This window comes from Macrobrachium nipponense, chromosome 1 (assembly GCF_015104395.2).
Source record: "Macrobrachium nipponense isolate FS-2020 chromosome 1, ASM1510439v2, whole genome shotgun sequence".
NCBI lineage: Eukaryota > Metazoa > Arthropoda > Malacostraca > Decapoda > Palaemonidae > Macrobrachium > Macrobrachium nipponense.
Genome location: NC_087200.1, coordinates 128,715,425 through 128,740,424, shown reverse-complemented (window position 1 = coordinate 128,740,424; position 25,000 = coordinate 128,715,425). Strand labels below are relative to the sequence as shown.

Below are 25,000 nucleotides of genomic sequence, written 5' to 3'. Positions count from 1 at the left end.
TTCCTATTGCAACAGTTCGGTGGTATTTTGTAATTTTGAAACCACTCATACCAAAGGTATACTCGTAGAGTGTATTTTATTGTTATAAAAGTTTCTTCTTGAAGTACTGATTTAGAATATTATAATGTTCCTTTTTTGTTCTTTGTTTTAATATAAAAATTAATTAATTTTGCAATGATATTTTGAAATTTTTGTTTAGGTGTAATTTTTATTTAATTTACACTTGAATGGGAATTTTTTTAAGCATTGCATGCACCATATAATTAATTTCCATCTGCGAGTCATTATTTTAAAGTTTACTAAGTCATTGGCTTTAATTATGTTGTGCAATTGTGGTTAATTGTAAACTCGTCGTTTTTGCTTGAGGATTTTCGTCTAGACATTGTCCAGTCACTTCGGAATCGAATGTCAATACCTGGGATTTATCATGATTTGTGCAGCTCTCTTAATCTTCAGTCTTATTATTCTGTGACCAGTGTTATGACTGCTTCATTAAATTCTTGCAATTTATTTCCTCGACGGATCGTTTTTGTTCCAGTTATGTAACTACTTAATTCCATTTTATTAGTCTAATTAGATAATAGCATGATTTGCATCAATTGGTTACTGTTTGTAGACTAATGCTTTTCAATATACCAGATTTCTAGAGAGAGAGAGAGAGAGAGAGAGAGAGAGAGAGAGAGAGAGAGACGTAAGCAAAGTGATTTATTTTGTGAAGTTCTTGCTGTAAGCTCAAAAAGAGAGAAACCGAGAGAGGAACCCAAAAGTAAAGCTATATATTGGTGGCGTTCGTTTTTTGTTTCAAGCACACGAGAGAGAGAGAGAGAGAGAGAGAGAGAGAGAGAGAGAGAGAGAGAGAGAGAGAGAGAGAGAGGGGATTGGATGCAGGGATCTGCCTTCAGCTACTTGTGTATGCTAGTCAAGCCTCTGGTAGCCCTCCTGTATTTCACATTATTTCCTCTATGTCTCATTTTCCTTAATCTCTCTCTCTCTCTCTCTCTCTCTCTCTCTCTCTCTCTCTCTCTCTCTCTCTCTCTCTCTCTCTCTCTCTCTCTCTCTCTCTGAGTGAAGGAACTTCATGTTTTTCCGGCGTATTATACAACCGCCCTGCTATAAAGGGTATTAAACGTTACTGTTATGTGTTCTGAATGTCAGGTCTCGTGTTTGTCACATGATAAGAAAATAGAAGCAATGTACGGAGACAACTTTTTTATATCGTAACCCCTTTTTTTATGTTTTTCAATTTCCCCATTTGAAAATTGATATATTATATTATATTATTATTATTATTATTTATTATTATTATATTTATTATTATTATTATTATTATTATTATTTGGAACGGGAATTTTATTAAATTCCTTGAAAATTCTTGTTTCCAGAAAGTAGCAGGCGATGTCATTTTGAGTAGAAAAAATTGCACAGGTATCAATAATGAAGAACGTTCTCAGACAAATATCACAGCTTATTTTAACGTTATTTATTATTTAGTTTAACCTGAGAAGGCTTCGTCATTTTGCCAGTTAAGTAAATGGCTCAGACGATGAAATGCAGCACTCTTGGTGGATATTACGTTATTATATATATTATATATATATATATATATATATTATATATATATACATAGATATATATATATATAGATATATATATATATATATATAATATCCTCATATGTATTTTATATTTTCACAATTTCTAAAAGATTCTGGGGTTTGATTCAAAATTATTTTGCACGTTGGTGATTTTCTTTTGCTAATCCCACGCTCAAACTTTTTACGCTGGTTTTATTAGTTTTAGAATATTGCACTGTGTTCATGATAATATCATTTTAATCTAAGATTTTTTTTCTTGAAAATTTCTCTGTTCCAACTTATCAGAACCGGTTTTTGTGTTGTGTGTGTGTGTGTGTTTTTTTTTTTTTTATATGATACAAAGAACAATAATGATGTAAGTCATGTTAACCCCGATATTTTTGTAATGGTGTGGTAACTTGCATTCGCGTTAATAATCCGAGATCGGGGTTTCGGAATGAATATCAGTTCCAGGCATATGATTGCTTGTATTTTGATAACTTTTTACTTGGCATTATTCAGTATCAATGGCTTTTGTCCTTTCCGCCACCCCAAGGCTTTTCGCTGCCCAGGGATCAAGTTCTCTCACACTCTTCACTTTTCTATGCTTTGATACCTTGTTATTATAGTTTTTGATTTGATTATTTTTTACGCAATTGTACTTATATTTTTTCGTGTTATTTTGTATTATTTTTTTCATTTTATTTTGTAGCTTACCTCTTTTCGTTAGTGAATTATCGATAGTAAAAATAGTAAGGCTTATAATAGCCATTTTGATTATATCGCTTGGTTCAGGTTTAATACTGATAATTTCATTTTAAAAAATTGTTTTTAAAAATTATATAGTTCATAAAATTACACTAAATAACTCTTTTTAAGGTGTGCGGAACAGCTGAATTTCTTTTTGTTTTATATATATTATATATATATATATATATATATATATATATATTATATATTTATATATATTTATATTAATATATATATATATATATATATATAGATATTATAATATTATATATAACAAAAAGATTAATTAATCTTAATCTCTTTTTCACATTCACATCAATTTAAAATATAAAATACAGCCGCTAGTATATTTCTATGAGTGGTTCGTGATGGTATGTTAATGTTTCGCAATAGTAGCAGTTATGAGTTGGACCATTGACGGATGGTTTCTTGTTTATCCCTTTTTCATAAGTTGTATTTCAAAAGAGATCTTTCACATTCACAATTGATCCCTGATCCTCAATTATGCAGTACCCTAATACTATTCTTGTATTTTAATACATTTTTGTATGTATTTATTCAATTATTAATTTATTTTGTCCGTTATTAATAAATGGGGTCTCTTCTTTATGTATATCTCTTTACCTCCTCTTACTTCTTTCTAATGAACACCTTATTCTTTGGAAGCTTGCATTATAAGTCAGTGGCCCCTGTGGTGTGCTTGATCCATATGAATAGGTTTCATCGTATGAATAATAATAATAATAATAATAATAATAATAATAATAATAATAATAATAATAATAATAATAATAGGCAAGTGGTCCAACAAGTTACCCATATTTATAGGCTCAATTATTCCTTCTGTTATTATGAATTTATTTGTTAGACCACTTGACCCAGGTTTGCGAGGTCCATGGTGTGATTCCTGGCCACCGCCCACCAGTCGACCAGCTATGTTTGGGTACCAGCGTCAGCTCGAGTGAAAAACAAAACTAAAGGCTTAAGCCACCAACTTGATCACCAGACTTGATTTGAACATGAAGCCTCTATCCTTCACTAGCTAACACCTTCATGAAGATTAAAAAGATATTATATATATATATATATATATATATATATATATATATATATATATATATATATATATATATATATATATATAATGTGTGTGTATCCTTGTGTATATGGTATCCTTTCTCATCTTCTGGGTACAAAATCCTTATCATGTGTCCGAGGTTCAAGTGTTTTTTTTTTTTTTTTTTTTTTTTTGACACCTTCGTTCTGTTTCCCCTCATTAGAGGCAAATTGGAATTCTCCTCGGGGCTTTATAAAGACTTGTTAAGGCGTAATATCACCGCAAGGAGAAGAAATAATAAATTACTTATGATACACTTCCAGAAGCGAGTGTAAAGACTCGCCATTATGAGTGGTCTCCTAACTTTCTATTTTCCGGCAAGTGGATGGAACGCCTTTTATAGGATAACTTCGCAGATTAGTAGGTGTGTAATGGCGTTTGGAGATAATGATTTTTCCCCTCCCTGGAAGTTTGCATTATGTTTGATGTGGCGTTGGAGAGTCTGCGCGCTGTGGTCGTGATGCAAGATGGCTCAGGCCCAGCCTGGGCGTACTACAGTCATTTTACCCAGATGAAAGGCTTCGTGTGTAGAAACTCCACCAACTTTTTGGTGCCGGTGGCTTGGCACTTTGTTTTGGCAGTTTTTTCTTTTTCACAGAGAAGAGGCCGAGACGGGCCTCATCACAACCGCCAGGCCATGACACCCCACATTTATTCTGTTGGGCTCAACGTTCCGGGGATTGCTCACTTCGGTGACTGTTTTTTACGCTGACCCGTCAGGGGCATAAACAAAGAGTTGGATCCATTGCTTCGTTCGGGATTAGGCCATAATTTTTTCCCGCTTGTTTGATTCAGACCTGGCCAGTTAAATGCACTGGGATGCATATCCTATTTGCTTTTAAATAAGAAATAAAAAAAAATCATAAGCCAAAGTAAGAATTATAATCGGAACCGTTATCTTCTCGCACACTGCAGTGATGCATTGTTCTCTTCCTAAGTTTTGTTTTTTGTCTCCTATGAATTTGTTAAAGACTGAAGTGTAGTACTATTTAGACATTCTCTTATATACTCTTTAATCAGGCGCAAAATAGACCGACGCGATCTTCTTGTTTATCACTTTGTTGGTTTGTTTTGTAATGATCATATAGTTTTTTGTAATGAATACATAGCTGCAAAGACTTGGTAATTAAAATGTCGTAGCGCAACCAGTAATTTATATACCAGGCCTGTAATGGGGTGATTGGTATTATTTGCAGTTCAAAAATGCTGCAGTATCTCATGGACGATCATATGCACAGCGTTTAAAATACGGAAAATTAATTATAAGCAAGATTTTCACTTCAGTTCTTGTATTGTTAATGCCTTCCCTATATATATATATAATATATAATATATAATATATATATTTATATATATATTATATATATATTTACAATTATTATTATATACAGATAGAATACATATATAACATAGATAATATTATATATATATATATATATATATATATTTCCATATATATTATATTTACATATATATATATATATAACATATAATTTATTACACATTATATACTATATATATATATATTATATTATATACATATATATATATATATATTATATATAATACACACACACACACACATATATATATATATATATATTATATGTATATATATATATATAAATATATATACCATTTATATAATATAACATTATATATATTACATATATATAATTTAAATTAATATCATATATACATATATATATATATACATATATATATATATATATATAATTACACAGATACACTTATATACATACATATATATATATATATATATATATATATATATATATATATTTGTATATATTTATGTAGCGCTTTATATTGCTCACAACGCTCTCATTTAATTAAATAAAATCTTAACCTCCATACATATTACGTTTGTGTTGTTATGAAAATGGAGATGATATTCTATAGTTTCATTGTCATTTATTTACTTATGTTTACAATTTAATTCCGAATCATTATTCTTCTTACCGTCTTGCAATGTTATGAGGCAAGTTCTCCTTTGGAACACGTAGCAAATCCGATACTACTCGACATTTTCCAGATTTTAGTGAAGAGATTGCGTGACTTTGTTCCTTGTAGCGCAGTTCATGGAAACAAATTTCTTTGAGCAGATAAGCATCATTAATAGAGGGAGACGTCGCTTGCTGGGAAATGAAGAAACTACAACAATCGTAATTGTTTCAGCATGATTCTAGATATTATTTTCAGACGAGGAGGCAAAATTCTAAATACTTTGTATTCTCTACGCAAAAACAAAGGTAATTGTTCAAACAAGGAAAGGCAACATAAATTGTGGCGTATGAAAGACAGGCTTACAGCCTGCAATGTAATTTGGTCAGGTCGAAAAATACGGAAAGGCTTGATATATGAAGAATGTCCACAACGAGATTCCTTCCATTGTGTATGAATGTGAAAAATAACGATAATGGTAGTAACGCCCCTCCATGAAAATGGAAATAGGCAGAGCCCCGGGAGAGTCTGCATTAATATTATGGTGGGAGTCGTAATTTCTTCTTCTTTGGTATTCTCGGCGGCCGGACGGCGAGCTTCATCCCGTATTCCCCTTATAACTCGGGTTTACAAATTACCGTCTGGCATCTTTGTCTTTCCCTTTGACTTAAGCAAACCTCTAATGATTTTAATTAAATCCGCAGACGAAAAATGCGTCGGAGAAAATGGCGATCCACCGCGGTGGCTGTGTTGGTGGACTGGTGGTTCAACTTATTAATTTATTTACGGCGCGTCGTCTCTCACTAGGGATAATTACAATTTCATTACCAGCGTCCTCTGCTCTCCGGTGTCCCTTACGCTTTGGGAGGTCATGAAACTCCTCTTCTTCAGATTTCGGATCCTCAGGAGAGGTTGGCGTTGGCATCCTGGTGTCCCCAGACTCCGAAGGTCGTGATATACGAGACGTGTCATCGGACTTCTGTTGTCTTCCTAATCACATTTCGCCAATTGTATTTTATTTTCGTATCCAGTTGTCACGATTTAGATCTACTTTTCTTTCACTTATGGTCCTCCGTGTGAATAAAGCACTGTTTTATTTTTATTTTTATTTTTTTTACCAGAAGTAAATATTTCCGTTACGAAATTGTACAGCACCCTGAGAGCAGATGCACAGGTATTCACAACAAATAAATACACATAGATCAAGGACAATGAAAAGAAAATACATTCATCTACGAATCGAGCCTTTATGAACGGGATAATTCTGAAACCAATTAATTCGGGTTTGCTCTCTCTCTCTCTCCTCTCTCTCCCTCTCTCTCGGGTTCTCTCTCGCTCTCTCTCTATCTCCTCCTCCATCTCCTTCTCCGGTTCTCCCTCTCTCTCTCTCTCAGCGACTCAATCTCCCACTGGCCCTCCAGTTTTTTCATTATTTTCTTTATTGCTCTTGTAGTGGGCCGTAATTGCATGGCGTTGATGCTTTCGCCCGGCATTAAATGTGCCATTATTCCGATGGATTAAACGTTTACCGATTTTAATTAGGGCTAAAAATGGGCTCTTCCGACGCCGTGCATAAAATGACTTTGTTAGGGAATTTCACTTCGGCCTAACGAACTGTTTAGTGCGTGGCGAATTAACGGTCGGGGTGGGGTGGGGAAGGGGGGGGGGGGATGTACCAGGTTTCGTTGCTGGTCGGGTAGTGATTACAGGAAGAGGAGTTGGGGAGGGGGGGAATAGTCATCTAGATAGGGGTGGTTGTTGGTTAGTGTTGGTTTGACCTCTCTCTCTCTCTCTCTCTCTCTCTCACAGGATACGAGTATACCGAGTATCAACAAAATTTCAAAATTTCATTGCATAAATAAGATCGAAATAAAACCCGAGGAGACGAAATAATTTTGTTAGATCTGAGTTATATTAATCATCTAGTCCAAAATGCTTCTCTAAATTGATTGTATGGTTTGTTATCCATTTTCTTGGAAGATGATTGCCCGGTAGCAGAGTTATTGATGGTATTTTGGTAAGCCAGGACTGGTCTTGTTCGATGTTCCTTAGGTTAAATGTTCTCAGACCCTTAGTTTTAAAGATAGTATAAGTCAAGTAATAGTTATCGGCTCTCTGCAGAAGCAAATTAATGCGACTGCTGCCTCGATACAGATATTGTAAAGGTCGAGATGGAATCGGTTGAGTAATTGTCTGAACTCCAAAGGCCCTGCTGGTTAGAAGATCTCGTGGTGTGCTTCGTGATTCAGGGCACATTGGCAACTGTTTACTTGATGGTGATGAATATTTAAAAATCGTTTGCTTAACCTTCGGCATTTTTTTTCCTATGATTACCGAGAAGATTATAGCTGTGCCACTATGATTTTAGATATTGTGCAGGAACCATTGCTGGAATAATTTCTTTATATTTGGATGTTTCCAGCTCCGTGGTAAGTTCATTTTCAATTTATACTAAATTCATTAAATAAGTGGGTTCCTTTCCCCAAAATTTTAGTATATATTTCAAGTTAACTTTTCAAATGAGAACGTCGCACATCTGCTTTTATGCCTTTACCTTAGCAGTTAGTCCATGCTATTCGTTTTGCATCAAGTTGGCATCTACAAACTGGTGAGGTACTAATATATCGCGTTGCACCAATGCCTTTACTTTTACCTCACAACATTTCTTCATACACTGTTCTTAGACTTGCATGCCATGCAGCTCTTATATATACAGTATATATATATATATATATATATATATATATATTATATATATATATACATATATATATAGTAGTATATTATATATATATATATATATATATATAGATATATATATATATATATATATAAGTAGTATTATATTATATATATAATATTATATTATATATATATATGTGTGTGTGTGTGTGTGTGTGTGTGTGTGTGTGTGTGTGTGTGTGTGTGTTAGAGAGAGAGAGAGAGAGAGAGAGAGAGAGAGAGAGAGAGACACACACATCGAGCTACAAATGTCCTTTAATATCCAGTTCGCTCTACCTCGGAATTAATACATTTTTGTAAATGGTAACCGAAGGGGAATTTTTTTGTTGATAATAATTTCGTCCTCTCGTGGGTTCGAACCGGCGCTCAGCGGACAGAAAAGAAATCAGGACTTCAGTGACATTATCGAATCGGCCAACATGTGAAGTCACTGAAGTCCTGATTTCTCCTCTTCTCCGCTGGGCTCTGGTTCGAACCCACGAGAGGACAAAATTATTATCAACAAAAAAATTTCCTTTTGGTTAACATATATAAAAATATATTAGTTCCGAGGTAGAGCGAATTGGATATTAAAGAACATTTGTAGCTCGATATATGTATATGAATCACCGTGATGTGATAAAAATTCAATATATATATATATATATGATATACACACACATACGGAAGAAGAAATGGAGATGAGAGAGAAACTGAGGATACTGTCGAATCAGCTTTTCTGTTGATCACTTGTGGTGCCAGCAGCATTGAAAAGGTGTTGGGTGTGGTACTGTGACGATGTGGTAAAAATGTTGATAGCGTTGAAGCAAGAACATTCTTGGAAGGGATTCGGAGGTGAGGCAGATGACGATATGATGGAGAAAAAGGACACATTCTGATTCTGATGTTGTGGAATAAAGTAGCAGTTGATAAAGGGAGTTCAGATGAGACTGCTCGCCAGACATCCAGACATGATGGTATGGAATATCGAGGAAGCTCGAGAGTGATTGCTGGATTCTTGAAAGGCGGCCCAGTCTGTCTGAGACGTCTACTTATTGCCGCCAATGAGCTCTGCAAGCATACCTGTATGGAGAGGTTAATGCTGTGAAGGTTGTCTGCACAGAGGGTTCATCCTTGAATTTCCCTTCAAGGCATGAGCGTTTTTTGCCTGCCGGGAGGAAATTTTTATTATTATAATGTATAAATATATGATCAAGACCTATTAATGCACGATTGAAATCTAAATGAATGTTAATTTTATATGCTTTATTCCCCCATGCCATAACTTCAATTTTTATTAGAATTGGCTAACTTGTGTGATCTCTAGTTGTTGGTTAATTAGCCATCTGCACTGCTACTTCATACAAATTAATTTGCTGCTAATTTTATTTCACAGGCAAGACCGGTTGAGAATTTCGGTTGCCTTGTGATGACGAGTTTAATTTATCTTTGTTTTTCTTCATGATAAAAGTCCTTTTTAAAGTACCTCTAATGTAATTCGTCTTTTACATCATGAATGTTTTCGTTTCTGGAATTTTTTTTCTTGTTTTTTTTGCCCGCCTTATTTATAAAGACTGTCGTAGCAAAACTGGGAAGGAATATTTTGCATACCATTATATTTTAAGTCTATCCCTCAGTTTTAGCCCGATATGTTTTATACGTCGGCTTGGAAATAATACAGAGAGCACTAATGACTTCTATTCACTGTCGGGGTTTGGTCATAAATAGTTAACGATACTCAGCTCTTCTTATCTAACAACGGGAAGGCTTATGTTTGCTCATATTTCCTGTAATTCGATTCTTTAGGTTCCATTTGCTCCTTAAAGCCAGGGGCACGAGTTTGCTCATAGAGAATCCTTGCCGTATCCTTACTTGGGTACCATGACCATGTGAATGAGTGACCTTGTTTTGTCATCGTGAAAATGTCCTTTATACTAGAGATGCGCTTGATACGAGTTAGACTCTCTCTCTCTCTCTCTCTCTCTCTCTCTCTCTCTCTCTCTCTCTCTCTCTCTCTCTCCCCAATAAGCAGCCGAAATTTTGGTGTAAGTTAAATGCAAGTTCTGACGAAGCAGACTTTGTATTCCGTCGACAACCTCCAGCCTTACTGCATCACAATGACAGTTTTGCGGAGAAAGAGTTAAAATAAACTCCTAGAAATTTTACATTTCCTCGTTGTCTCATGGCCTGAGATGAACAGGAATGACTGCAGATTTATTTGCGATTTTATTGCATTGAAGTCCTTTTGGAGCGTCTCATATACTACTTTATTATTAGAATTAATAATAAGTTTTGTGAGCTTGCCCTTACAAGGTTAGTATTGATTACTTTTAACAGATTTACTATAAATTTGTTGTTCAGTCCTCATTGTGACCTTTTTCTGGTCATGCAATTGTTTCTAAGAACTGGTTTATAGGATGAGGCTGCTAGCCCCGGTCGACTTCGTAAATCGATATACTAGTCACCTGGTATACATTGATGGATGGCCACCCGTTCAGTGCCTGACATGACCCAAATTATTCGTTGCCCCGAGAATGAAGAGACCAGTTTCCTGGAAAGCTGTCATTGTGCTCCTAATTTCCGATGACTTTTACTTATACCGATTTCATAGTATTTATAGACTTTTTAAATACTTCTCATTGGGAGGATTAGCGTACGTTGTGAATTCCATAGAGCTTTCTTGCCTAATGCCCATATTTTAGAGTAAGCCTCTTTATGTTGAAGAAGTTACTCTATTTTATCTGGCTATTTTTCCTTAGATTTTTGGTTTCTTTAAACCAGAAAGCTAAACTATAATTCGTCCCAATAATGGCAGAAATAGGAAAGGAATATATTTTTTTTTTTATCAACTTGAATCAAAATTGCAAGAGTTATTTTATGGCCTCCGAGTTAGATGCTCATAATGGCATGTAGGCTGAAAGAGACCCTTCCGGCCTCCCCACCAAACATACCACCCCCCTCCCCCCAAAAAAGAGGGGAAAAAATAGAAGCGGGACCTCCCTCTTTAATGAGAAACAATTAATTATGCGAGAAAACTGCCTTGTTAGCGTCCCGAGGAAAAGTTACGTACTTTCAGAGAGGAAGTTTTCCCCATTGGAGGAGGAGGAGGAGGAGGAGGAGGAGGAGGAGGAGGAGGAGGAGGAGGAGGAGGAGGAGGAGGAGGAGGAGGAGGAGGAGGGAGCAACATTTTAAGAGACCGTCCCGCAATTAGATTATCTGATTACGTTTGTTGTTATCCCTTTTTTTATTATTATAATTATTTATTTCATCGTTGTCATTCATCTTGGCATTATCTTGACTTAGCTTGTCTGGGTTATATATTTTGATGAATATGTACCTGCCTAAGACAATTTATAAAGCGATTAAAAGACATATGCTGGGTGTATTTCTTAAAAGAGCTGATTATATTTGCATGCTGTCGTGACAAAGAAAACTGGAGGGAGGGAAGATGCTCAAGAAAATCAATGCTTACGTCTTATGTTTCCTGGCAATAATATATGGTACATGTCAGAAATTGAATACTGGGTTATGTTGAATTGAATGATTTCTTTCTAAAAGATGATGAAACAGATACGGATATTCCCTACTTTAATTTTGCTTTTAAATGTTGTCGGTTATTTACTTTTTTTTTTTTTTTTTTTTTTGAATAATGTGACCGTTGTCTTTATTACAAAATGGTATTTTGTTTCTTGGTGAGTTAAAAATAAAGAAAAACGAGTATTGTGTTGAAGGAAAGTTGTAAAGAAAATATGGGCCTTACTGTAAAGAGCGCCGTGGCTTTCATTTCTTTCAGGTTTGATGTTTGTAACTAATAAAAAAAAAATTTATTATATATCAATTAGCGTTACCTAATTACCGGGAGGTAATGAACCAGTAGTGACAAACTTCTAAACTTAAACCATTTTATGTTGAGTAATTGGAGTCGGTTAATCTGAAAATAACTGGTAAAAGTTATTTCCTAAATAACTGAGAGAGCTAATCTGAAATTCTAAACTGGTTGAGGCTGAGTTAATTATACGTAGAGTAAGCAATTCTGGAAGCGTGGGAGAACGTGAAGGCGACTAGCCAAATATCAGCGGAGCTCTCGAAAAAAAAAATCTTAAATGGCAAAGATTACGGATTATGAAAGCACCGACGAAAGATAAAGTACAATAAATTGTGAAAGTTACTCGATAACTTGGCTAATACCACATCATCCTAGTTATGTCGTGAGTTGCAACGAGATGCAGGAAAGGGGGAGTCATGCTTCATCCAGAGAAAAACCTCAGCCTTCTTCTTGTTGAGGAAAGGAGCATAGGTATATTGCTTGAGAGAATCATTGAGAACGAGAACAGGCGAACAAGTTTTTAATTCTTTTGTGGATTTCTTCTGGAGGAATGGTGTCAGCAACTGTAAGGTCGTATGAGTCTGTGTGGCCCTTGTTTAGACAAGAGCTGACTTGAAAGACTTCACGTTTTGTTTCTTATCGAGATCAGAGGGTTGATGACTACTGGGACTCATTTAGCTTTGGCAGCTTGGAAATCAGAAATCTGCAGTGTATTCGTGAGGGTTACTTTCTTTTTTCAAATTTTACCAGCATGTGATAGGTTGATGGTATACAGTATGTTTTTAAGTTTTACAAATAATACAGTTGATTGATATAATCGTGGTTTTTTAATATGAAATATGTTATATATTTACATTTCTTATATGACTCATGATACTTGTTTTTGGATTTCTTTGTGTTTTGGCTACTTTATTTTCGTAACTAAACTGATGGCCCATTAATATTTTGGTATTCCCTGCCATTGGTAATTCCTTATCTACCTTACGGCAGATGTTGTTATGTAAAAAATACGCGTTATCATATTAATTACTTTGTTGTTGTTGTATTTTATTAATGTTATTATTGAATGAGACCAGGAAGTCAGTAATTTACCGAATAATGTCCGTGTTTTCTCAGGGAGGATTATTCCATTTATCGCAACGATGCATTTCATTGGTTTCTTTGCTTTCAGGCTGTAAATACTTTTTAGTTTATCTCAGAATTTCTTTTCCAGCGACTAGGAAGTTTCCTTGTTAATCCTGTGCCTTGGCCAACTTACTTTTCAGGGGAGATTTTTGTGTCACAGGACTTGATATCTGCTTTTGCACCGCACCTATGTTTCTAGCATTTGCAAGATTTGTCAGCTCCTAATCAAAATATCTTTTTCAGAAATACTTTTAGTGGGATTTTTGGTCAGGTCTATTTCTTCTGCCCAGCCATTCCCGTATTTATGTAGTCCTTAATATTGTACGTTAGGGATGTGTAGCTTCAGTTTGTTTGGCAGTGTCAATTTGTAAAAGGCACTGTCAAAAATACGTTTCTACGTAAATACACCGATACAGAAAGTTCATTGACCTGAGGCATCATACGTTAGTGTCTGTACCTTGGACATGCTTTATACGTTATGACAACCGCACGTGTGTGAGATTTATTCTTGTCGTTTTAATCTTGAGCTGAGTTGGCACCAAATACTGGCTGACGAATTCATTGGATTTCACCCGAGTATGGAACCTGTGCTGTTCAGAACTTGTAGTAGGCTTTTCATGGTGATTACGTTTTATTTATGACTAGCAGGTGATTATTCGTCGTTTGTGATTAATAGTGACATACGGCCGGGACACACGTATAATGGCTAATTGGATATTTCATTTTCCGTCGATTCCAGCTGTTATTAGTACGTGTCTTCTTTATATGCCGAGCTGTCTTTTATAACTGATTACTTTCAAGTGCCTCAATGTTGAATGAGAGCCATTTTTGCATTTGGAAAACCGCGTTGCATCTGCAGTAGTTGTGGCTGTGGAACGAGTCACCTGAGACATGAAGTAAGTAGATGGGAGAGTCATTAGTGACTCATCATTTTTTGAATAGATTTGGTCATTAATAGGACCTGTATTTAATTTTCTAATTGGTGTCAACTTTTGACGTAGAATCATTTCGCCTCTCAGACTGAGTGTTTTTAGGAGAACTTGGAGGCTTCATTAGGGACGACGACCTCTTGGAATAGAGTCAGAATCAGACTCTGTCTCTCAATCGTTGCTCGCAGTCTCTCGAGAATAAGACCAAACTGGATTGGACAATCTTCCTTTTCCAGCAGACTGGATGGTGTGGTTCTTCTTGATGGAGGAAATGTAGAGAAATTTGGTTGGAGCTTTAGCTGGAAAACTTAAAACTTTAATTTTTTTTTTTTTAGGTCTCTCCAGATTTCCTCTTGTTAAATACCATGTTTTCCGTATTAACTGAGCAAATTAATTCATCTATCTACTATATATATATATATATTCATATATTACATACATACATATCTATATATATATATATATATATATATATATATATTATATATATATATAATATATATATTTACACACACATATATATATACATATATATAATATATATATATATATATATATATATATATATATATAATATATATATATATATATGTATGTAGTTCCTGGATAAGTTGAAGTATTTAAAAATTTCAGTGGTATAATGTCTCAACTGTAACCAACTGTAAAACGTAATCTAGATTTTTCTGAGGTATATTTAGATATAATGCAGTTATGATACTGTAATAGCAATATTAGTGTTAGGTGTGCTTTATATAAATGGTATCTACAAGTGAATTGTTAAGTATGCCCTTACTTACAACATAAGTTTGTACAGACGCACATGTTTTATATATTAAATATACCGTTTACACGTATATATATAGATATATAATTATATATATATATACTATATATATATATACATATATATGTGTATATATTGAGAAAATAGAAAATCTCTATGTATGTGTATATATATAATTGTATATATGCATCCATATAAAACTCCATTCAGACAAATGAACAAATGTAAATCAAGATTTTTAAGATCACATAAAAACACTGCATACACCCACACAAGCTTATTTGATACTCTTGAATAGAATTTTTTTCTTTTCTGTTCTTCAAAATCAGTAATATTTACTGGTATTTCTAATTACAGTTTCGCCCCCGAACAACAATGGCGACAATTGCCAGACGGAAGGTAGGAATGAATTAGTTCTAGTGTAACTAATCCAGAATAACAAAAACTAATCCGTCTAACCCTTTTTGATGTGCAACTAATTGCTGTAGTTTTTTGTTTTTGTTTTATTATCAGTTCCACTGACACTAACCTTGTAAGTTAATGACTGCCTAACCATTCAGTTCTAATTGCAATTAGAGGCTGATCATTGCTCGTGATTGTTATTAACATCGCTTCAGAAATCTCCTCTTTAAGAATGACGCTCAAAAAGGCCTCTGTATCGTTCATCTGTGAGACTTTGAATTAACCAAAATATTGCATGAAGGACTTAGTCGAGTAAGATTTAAATCAGTATTTTATTAACTGCAAAGTTATTTCATTCTTAGATGTAAATTTCAGATTCTCGAAACAATTTCACAAATGTTGATAACGTAGCTAATATTGCATGTCCAACATTAAGTTTCAAACAGTCAATTTTTTATCTCAATCTTCGTGCCTGAAAATAGTATACACTAAGCAGGCTACTCGATTGAGGTATAACGGAAATACGATAGATGAAGTCGGCTATTCATTTTGCATAATTAAAATACATAAGTTTTAAACCCATGTCATAGAGACAAGGACATTTCTGCTTTCTTTTTTATTTTGTTTGAGTAGATAGCCTTGGTGTTTAACGTCAGTTGTAAGCCTAAATGTTAACTAGGTGTAAATTGTTCGTATGTGTAGTTGCAGATATGGCCCGCCTAGTGCTTGCTTTGTTGTAGTGCTATTGTGTTTTATTGTTTGATGTTGTTGATGTTGTTGTTGTTGTTTGTGGGTGGTGCTACCGTACTTGTCTGCTTAAAGCGTTGAGGAGAACTGGATCCATGTCATTTTCCCCAGATATCTTTGCCCTGCAACGAAAGCGCTCTCCCTTTTCGCAACTGGAAAGAATGTCAGGTTGACTAATAATTATGAATGGCCTTTTATATTTGTGTGGAATTACAAGGATTGTCTGAATCTGCATGATTTAAGACCCAGGTATTGCAGTCTGGTTTGTCATTTTGTAGAGAAGACAAGAGATTAGTGTCCTTCAGGAATATTTCCTATGTTATTACACTATTGGGGGTTGTAGTGGTTTTTTTTTATAGGTTGACGGTGTTATTGATAATTCAGGATAGGATTATGCAAGAATATATGAGTAAAGTTTTGGGTACATGAAATGCCACTGCTTGCACGAGCTTTTGACATTTTAAGTGGCTGTTGTTTCTTTACAGAATTTGTCCCGTAAAATCCCTGAAACGAAGAGAGTTGAAGAGAAAAGAAGGACAATTTTTAGTTTGCAAAGCTGACTTTTATAAACCCATGATATCAAAAGCTTCATTTGCTAATACTTTCTTTTGATTAGCCATCAACATTCTAAATATAGTTTTTGCACTGCATTTTTTGTATTGCAAGAAGTTATTAATTAATATTCAGGACCAGCAATAGTTTATTTGCTTTCACTTTCACTAAAGTAACTGGGCTGTTACATTCATGAACAAATATAAATTCTGACCTTTGTGTACATTTTATGAAACTGAAATTTTATACTTTCTAAAAACTGGTTGTGCAAAATTTATCTGCCAAAGGAAAAAACTGTATACTGTTGTGTGGTGTTGCCTTGGGCTTTACACAGCTGATGAGGACGTCATTTCGCTCTCTCTCTCTCTCTCTCTCTCTCTCTCTCTCTCTCTCTCTCTCTCTCTCTCTCTCTCTCTCTCTCTCTCTCTCTCTCTAAGTATCTGCGGAGATCTTTTCGTGAAACTTCCGACACGAAATGGTGTGATGGGTAATGGAATTTAGGCAATAAAAGAAACAAAGGTATACAAATTTGTATCTTTGGTTGTAAGTACACACAAAACTATGTATGATATGTATATGAAGGCAGATTTACTTGAGTTGGAAAACACTAAAAACTTGCTTAAAAAATGTGAAGCGGAAGAATCGTTTGGTATCACCAGCCGTGCGTGTGTCAATTTTTGGGTCGTAATGAATGTTACCCGAATGTGTGTGCGCAGCTTGAGAAGAAGCCGAAGGGTCATTCACTTGACTAGTAAGCTTGACCTGAATAGAAATGTCATGTGGAAAAGGATAAAGGTTCAGAGCAAAAAGAGCACAAATTATAATGAAATCGGATAGGAAATGGTAATATTAAGCTACAAAAGAGACAAATAACTGAATAAAAATCTAATCAACATTGTCAAACATTTTAACTACATTAATACCTAGGAAAGTCCAAAGTATTTTAGAAAGCAATTTTATAATTCCTAGAACCTCCAAGAGAAGAACATTATGAAATTGAGATAATGCACATGCAACTGTGGAGTCCTTCCTGGGGCAAGCGTTCTTTGGTCATGGCAGAGAGGGCCAAGGACGTAAACCTTGCGAAAGAGATGACTCCATGATTGTGTGCGAGTATGTGTATGCAAACTATGCATGCATGTGTTGTACATTTTTATTTGAGGAGAAGGTTTATTTTTAAAATATTATGCCTTAAATGCAGGTACGGTAATTGGAATCATTGTAAATAACCTTCTCCATCGACAAAATGGTGTACATTAGAAGGCGCTGCCGGAAGTGTTCCGCCGTTCCCAGTTAGGCATCTGAACACAGCAATACAGCAGCTGACGTCCGTCACTTTTCTTGAAACTGTTCCCGTTTTTACTTGAAGGAATGAAGAATTTTTGGTGAGGCATTTTCTTAGTAACGGAACAAACAAAAGCAACAAATGACTGCGTTCATTAGTCTCCTAACCCGTCCGCGACTGTTGTCATTGGCTCCATGGCAAACAGCCCGTTAGGTTCCTGGTATTGGAGGAGCTTTGGAGCCAGACGGTGCGTGCGTTAATGGCGCTGGATTTGCTCTCAACTTGTTTGGATATTTTAGATTTTTACTCTTCGGATATACATTCTGCACTTCCTTGTACAGCATATAACCTATAGCTTTTTTATGAATTTATATATCTTCATTCATGTATAATAACAAATTATTCTTAATTTTATAAAGACAAATATCGGTATTCAAATTTTGTCGTGCTGTAGTGACGTGGATTTCGGTCTACGTTAGCTTCATATAATAGTTTTCTTACAGAAAGGCTATTCTTCTGTTTTTACTGTCTGCCAAGGAGATTGTATTGTAACGTGCAAAATAAATAATCGTCACTTAACTAATTCATTTCATAATTTTGAGAAAGTGTTCTAACAACAGTGAAAAATCATGACGGTGAAACGATAACACGAAGCGAAAGTTCTTACATTACAAAACCTTATGGTAATGGATAGCTTAATCAACTCAGTCTGTTCAGACTGTATCCAGTCGGATGCAGAATTTCGTCCAGAAACAAGAGATAATGAAACTGGTCAGAGCCATTAGCCATTGTTCGAGTCTGCGGTGAAATGGCAAAGTTTTTTTTTCTCTTTTTCTCTTTATTTCTTTTTTCTGCTCGGCGTTTTTCCTTCACTTTTTTCCTTCTCGTCTCTGAAAAGGAATTCTAAGCAATAACGAAAGCCACTAGGGATTGGGGGTTCAAGAGTTTTTCGCCGTGTTCAGTACTAGCCCCTGGGGGGTTAATTGCACTCGACCCCCCAAAACTAACGGTAAATTGTTAATAAGCAACCGAAATACTATAGGAAACTGTAATTTCCAAAGAAATACCCGACGCTGAGTTATTGCTTAGATCTACCGGAAGAACTACCAATCAGTCCCTGGATTTTTCGTCCAGCGGGGTTTCGGTAATAACGGTTCGTTGTTCCACGAACGCACCCAGGTGTTGGTCATCGGCAGCGAGAAGTACTCTCTTATCATAGATTAAGCTGGCCTTATGCCAGAACTTGCGCTTGAAACTGTTTTTTTAATTAGTAATAATATCTGAATGCATGAGCTGAAATTTTCTGTATCTAGATCCATCAGTTGATAGGACGAACTGGAAATATATATATATATATATATATATATATATATATATATATATATATATATATATATATATATATATATATAGAGAGAGAGAGAGAGTACTGTAAATATACAAAGCCTACAGTATATTTTTCAGGTCGGGAATATTCGTTATTTTATGCTCTCTCCTCTCTCTCTCTCGTCCTCTCTCTCTCTCCTTCCTCTCTCCTCGGCCTCCATCGCTCTCTCTCTCTCTCGTGGGTTTGAGAGAGGGACATGAAAGGGGGTGTGGTTTTGTGGGGGAGGGGTTGGGAGAAACTGTGGAGGGGTTGGCTTCATTGCGAGTCACAATTAGCGTCCTATTCATAGAAATGGGGTTAATTGTTTTAGGGACCAGTCCTCTCTCTCTCTCTCTCCTCCCACATCTCTCTCTCTCGTCTCTCTCCTCTCCTCTCTCTTCTCTCAGCTCTCTCTATCAGCTTGAGGACCCCCCGCCCTTCCGCCATCCTCGTACCTTGTATAAAATAGAATACAGCACTCTTGATTAATAGTCGTTTGGGACAAAGTTTTCCGAAGCCAGTCGATTGAAAACATCATCATGAGCAACAACTTACGTTATAATCATATTGTCAGTCACAACAACAACGACAGTGGTTATGGCCACCATTTTAAATACAGTAGCCGCCGCAATAACATCGATAACTACATTAGCAGCAAAATTTAAAGCATATAAATTGACGACAATATGTAATGAACAACTAATACAGCAGCATTGATAACTATAACAACGACAATCTACGAAGAAAGTCAACAGATCCAGTTAAGTGACTTTCGTAAGCTGTCAGGACTTTCGCTCATTCTTTCATATTTTCCTTATTTACTACTATTGAAGCCAACCCTTTTTAACAGCCCCCCCCCCCCCCCCCCTCCCCTCCTTCTATCCCTTTCCCGTGAGTCTCTTGGGAGGAAATTGGGGCGGGGGCCTGGCTCTCTTCTTTGTGAAGAAAATGGCGTCCCCGCTGATGGATTATATACAGCTCGATACCTATTTAATGATGGATACATTTCGATGGTGAGTCTCTCTCTCTCTCTCTCTCTCTCTCTCTCTCTCTCTCTCTCTCTTGTTTTTCATTCTGAAGAAATTCACCTTTCGCCATCAGTGTGTGACGCTATCAAGCGATATATTGCCTGGGCAAACGCTGCATCTAATTCGGTAATAAAAATAGCCATTTTTATCAGGAATGTTATGCAAAGTTTATTTTTAGATGAAGAGCGCAGGTCCCGGCCAATCATTCCATGCGGGACCTCCAAGAAAAGCTAGACTGTTTTGATACATAAGTTCCGTGAACATTGGTTCAATGTTACAAAGAAGGATAATGCAAGAGTAGCAACCTGGTATTTTGGAGCTTTGTTTTCGTTCATTAGAGAACTTTGTTTCCTTTTTCAGTATCACATAACTCATTTTTTATGCATGTTCCCTTAAGCAGTGTATCATCAGTGTTTTGCCTCATTAACTCACACTGTCTCCATTGTATTTTTTATTTGCAACGTAATATACTGCTTCAGTATTTAGACTTCATTTTTGACTAGATGGGTCTCGGAAAGGTACAGAAGGGCCTTGACGCTGTAGTCAGGTGGCGAGATCTTGTTTTTGCTCTTTTCCGTTTGAAAAGGAAAAGGACGTTGAAGGTTTTTTCATACCTGTAGCAAACATTTTTGAATGACCGTAGCAGCATTTAATGACCGCATATTTCGTCATAGCTGCTTAACATCGTGAACAACAGGTGTGCTGAACCACTTGACCGGTGTTATGAAAAGTTATACACCTTCCTCTCCGGATTTTTTATTTACATTTCTCTATTTTTTTACCGGCGAGGTCGACCTGAAGCCGGATGATGAAATAAAAAAGATAATGGAAGGGGGAGAGGAAATGTTGGAGGGGGGAAAGAGGAGGAGTATGTGGCGGAGGAAGAAGCACAGAAAAACAGGTAGGAGGAGCACCTGCAACCACTCGAGCGTTGGGGGAGGAGTCACGCACTAAATTAACAAAAATAGATCATTTGTTCGCCATTGTTATGCCGCCATAATTGATTGCTATCAACACTAAACAGACGCCGCCTTTTTCTCCTCCCTCCCCCCCCCCCCCACCCCCTCCCCCCCCCTCTCTCTCTCTCTCTCTCTCTCTCTCTCTCTCTCTCTCTCTCTCTAGCATGTAGCCTATTGCTTCCCCCACCCCACCCCTCCCTTCTTAACTTTTCTATTAAAACCATCATCCCGCTTATCAGTTACTTTTAAAATGGTATACCATTTTCAGAAAGCTATGAGATTTTTAAATCTCTCTCTCTCTCTCTCTCTCTCTCTCTCTCTCTCATATACATAAATATGAAAAGCGGAAATGAAACAGATGTGGTTTATCTAGACGTTGCAAAAGCTTTTGACAAGGTAGACCATATTATATTAGCTAAGAAAATTAAAACATAAAACTATAAATGGATGAAGTAGGAAGATGGTTAAAAGAATTTTTACACAACAAGAAAACAGATAGTTATTGCAAACGATGAGAAATCGGATGAAGCTAAGGTAATATCCGGTGTGCCACAAGGTACGGTGTTAGCTGCATTACTGTTTGTTATTATGATTGCAGACATAGACAGTATGTTAAGGACTCGGTTCAGTGAGTAGTTTGCCCGATGACACAAGAATAAGTAGAGAAATTAACTTGTTGACTGAAGGATAGGAACGCGCTACAAAGAGACCTTAACAAAGTATATGATTGGGCAGAGGTAAATAGGATGGTATTTAACTCTGATAAATTTGAATCATTAAATTATAGAGACAAAGAAGGAAAGCTATATGCATATAGGGGACCTAATATTGAGACAATCACAAATAAGGAAGCAGTTAAAGACCTTGGTGTGATGAGGAATAGGAACATGTTATGCTATGATCAAATAGCAATTCTATTGGCAAAATGTAAAGCAAAGATGGGAATGTTGTTACGGCACTTCAAAACAAGAAAAGCTGAACGTATGATTATGCTTTATAAAACATATGTTCGTAGTCCACTTGAATATTGCAATATGATATGGTACCCACACTATCAAAAGGATATTGCACAAATAGAGAGTGTACAAAGGTCCTTTACAGCTAGAATAGAAGAAGTTAAGGACCTTGACTACTGGGAAAGACTACAATCCTTAGAATTATATAGTCTAGAAAGGAGAAGAGAACGCTACATGATAATTCAGGCATGGAAACAGATAGAAGGAATAGCCGAAAACATCATGGAGCTAAAAATATCAGAAAGAGCAAGCAGAGGTAGATTAATAGTGCCCAAAACTATACCAGGAAAAATAAGGAAAGCACATAGGACATTAATCCACTACGCACCAGCATCGATAATGCAGCGTCTATTCAATGCGTTGCCAGCTCATCTGAGGAATATATCAGGAGTGAGCGTAGATGTGTTTAAGAATAAGCTCGACAAATATCTAAACTGCATCCCAGACCATCCAAGATTGGAAGATGCAAAATATACCGGAAGATGTACTAGCAACTCTCTGGTAGACATTAGAGGTGCCTCACACTGAGGGACCTGGGGCAACCCGAACAAGATGTAAGGTCTGTAAGGTAAGCTCTCTCTCTCTCTCTCTCTCTCTCTCTCTCTCTCTCTCTCTCTCTCTCAAAATGCCTTTTACTGTTTCAATTTTAGGCTCTTCATTCAAGGAACGTGACATGTTTTAGATTTCTTTTCAAATTTGTGGGTAGGGGAGCCTTTATTGTGTTGTAACCTTGCTTCCCCTTCCCGTTTGGCGAAAAAGAGGCCAGTGTTGGTGAAAGTGTCGGCCATGTCTAATTTCATCTGTCGAAGCAGATGCTCTCGAATTCTAATGAATGGTTTGTCAAATTTGCCCTCGCTGCCTTGGTATCTTTTCAAAGTAATTTCGTAGGTAAAACCCATCGCTCTCAAATAATGTGAATTTGACGCTTAAAGCCTCAGTTGATATTCAGTATTACATTGATAAAAATGTAATTTGACATTTTAAATTGTTACATATATCTTTTGATATGAGGATCAGGAAATAAGAAGGTACGACTCGCATTCCTATTCAGAGATGTAGAAAGAGAGGTTTATGAGTGGGTTGGAACCCAATGTTGATTCAGGTGAAATTTTTTGTGATATCATGATTAATTACGATGAGAATCATTTCTAGGAAAACCTCTGAAGAACGTTCCCTTTATTGCCCTGTGTGACATTGCGTGCGGCCAAATTGCAAAGGGAGGAGAGTGGTACCTAGTGGGAGAAACCTCTCCTATGATGTGCCACATTTTCCTGTGATTGCCAATCATCCGTTGATTTGAAAGTGACCAAAAATACATTATGATTTACTGAGCGGAGATTTAAAGAAATAGGCTTCGTTGAAAACATCTGTGAAAGAGAGAATGATGTATTCATTGACTAAGCCTTGAAATGAAAAGTCCACTTAAAAATACTTGAACTGCGTTACTGTTTACTGAAAACACTGTTTTAAGATATTATGAAAATAAAAGTGTATTGAGAAATTATAAAAATAAAAGGGCATTGAGAAGAAATATGTAGTTAAAATGGCTAGAGAACAAGGCATAGCTGAATTTTTTTATAACGCAATGATGATATTGATCTTTAAGAATGTTTAAAAAGTTTCATGTTTATTGAAGGAGACTCGAAAGAAGTAAAACGTTTCATCTGCTTCTAAAGACACTGAAGATGAATTATAAGGTCGTGGAAAGGCTTTGAAGACCTCGGATTTTTCGGAAGAGCCTTTGCAAGGAACACTATAATAGGCTACTTGAAAAACGTTGTCTATGAAAGTTTTATTTTGATGTAAATGAATATAGAGACTTATGTCCAAAATAGAGCGAAAACAGAATACTGGCAATAGAGACTGATATAACAAAAGAATATTTACAAGAAGCTGACTGAGATGAAGGGAACCGAAATAGTGAAATAAACAAGAAAAAAAGAAAGTCGAAAAGGGACAAGAGTGTAAAATTATTAAAGAACTTAGAAAAAGAGAAATGACCATTAATTGTCTCCTTTCTTTTTTCGTTCTTTTTCTTTTTCTTTTCTGTTTTATACGAAATATTTGCCGAAGTTCACGTCAACGGAAAACCGTTGGATACAGAAAAGGAAATGACAACCAGGAAGGACAAAAAGTAGGTGTCTTATTCGATCCCACTCCACCGAAGGCAGTTTGTGAGACCCGCAACTGCAATGGCTGTTAGCAGAGGCATTTCGAAGAATCACTCTGCGCAGTCCATATTAAATGTCAAATCCACGCTATCAAAACACTCCGTCATTTTATTTTCTTGAAAGGTGATATTTGCCATCCTCCTGATACCAAGTTGGAACTTATTGATTACAGTTTGGGGCTGGAAATTTGAAGACTGAAACTAGAACCCAACATTCTCTGCGCATCTTGGCCCAGATAGGATTAAGGAAGGCTCAAGTTAAGTGTAAAAAAAGATGAAAGTACGCTAGGAAATGTAAAAGTGCCCAATAAAATATATGTTACACAAAACCTGCATAAGGCCGGTTATAAGTTCAGCGGGAGAGTTCTGTCCTTGCGGTGGAAATAATTAATCAACCGATTTTATATTTACCACATAACTAATTATCTCTTCGGCCGAAACTAAGGTAAGTGAATTTGTTGAAAGAATGAAATTCCGTTGATTACCAAAGTATTTCCTAGTAGAATTCCCCAGTCGATATATTGGAGTATTCCAAGCTTTTCCGATATAGCCTTCTCTCACCCGGATAGTAAACGGACAAAGTTTCACCCGCTTCATTCAGTACCAAGATTAGTCACCTGGGCACAAACACTCAGTCACCAGAATTTTAAATTTTATTACTCAGCTCCGAGTCATATCCTATTT

The 25,000-nt window shown here is 36.0% G+C and overlaps 1 protein-coding gene across 7 annotated transcripts in view; it reads left to right on the top strand.

Annotated features, from left to right (window-relative positions):
* Positions 1-25,000, top strand: part of LOC135219625 (protein trachealess-like) — a 1,405,277-nt gene that overhangs the window by 1,245,455 nt on the left and 134,822 nt on the right. For all 7 annotated transcript variants that reach the window (XM_064256544.1, XM_064256547.1, XM_064256543.1 and 4 more), the window contains one exon: positions 15,149-15,190. In XM_064256544.1, coding sequence (XP_064112614.1) covers positions 15,149-15,190 — 42 coding nt within the window. The remainder of the gene's footprint in view (positions 1-15,148; positions 15,191-25,000) is intronic.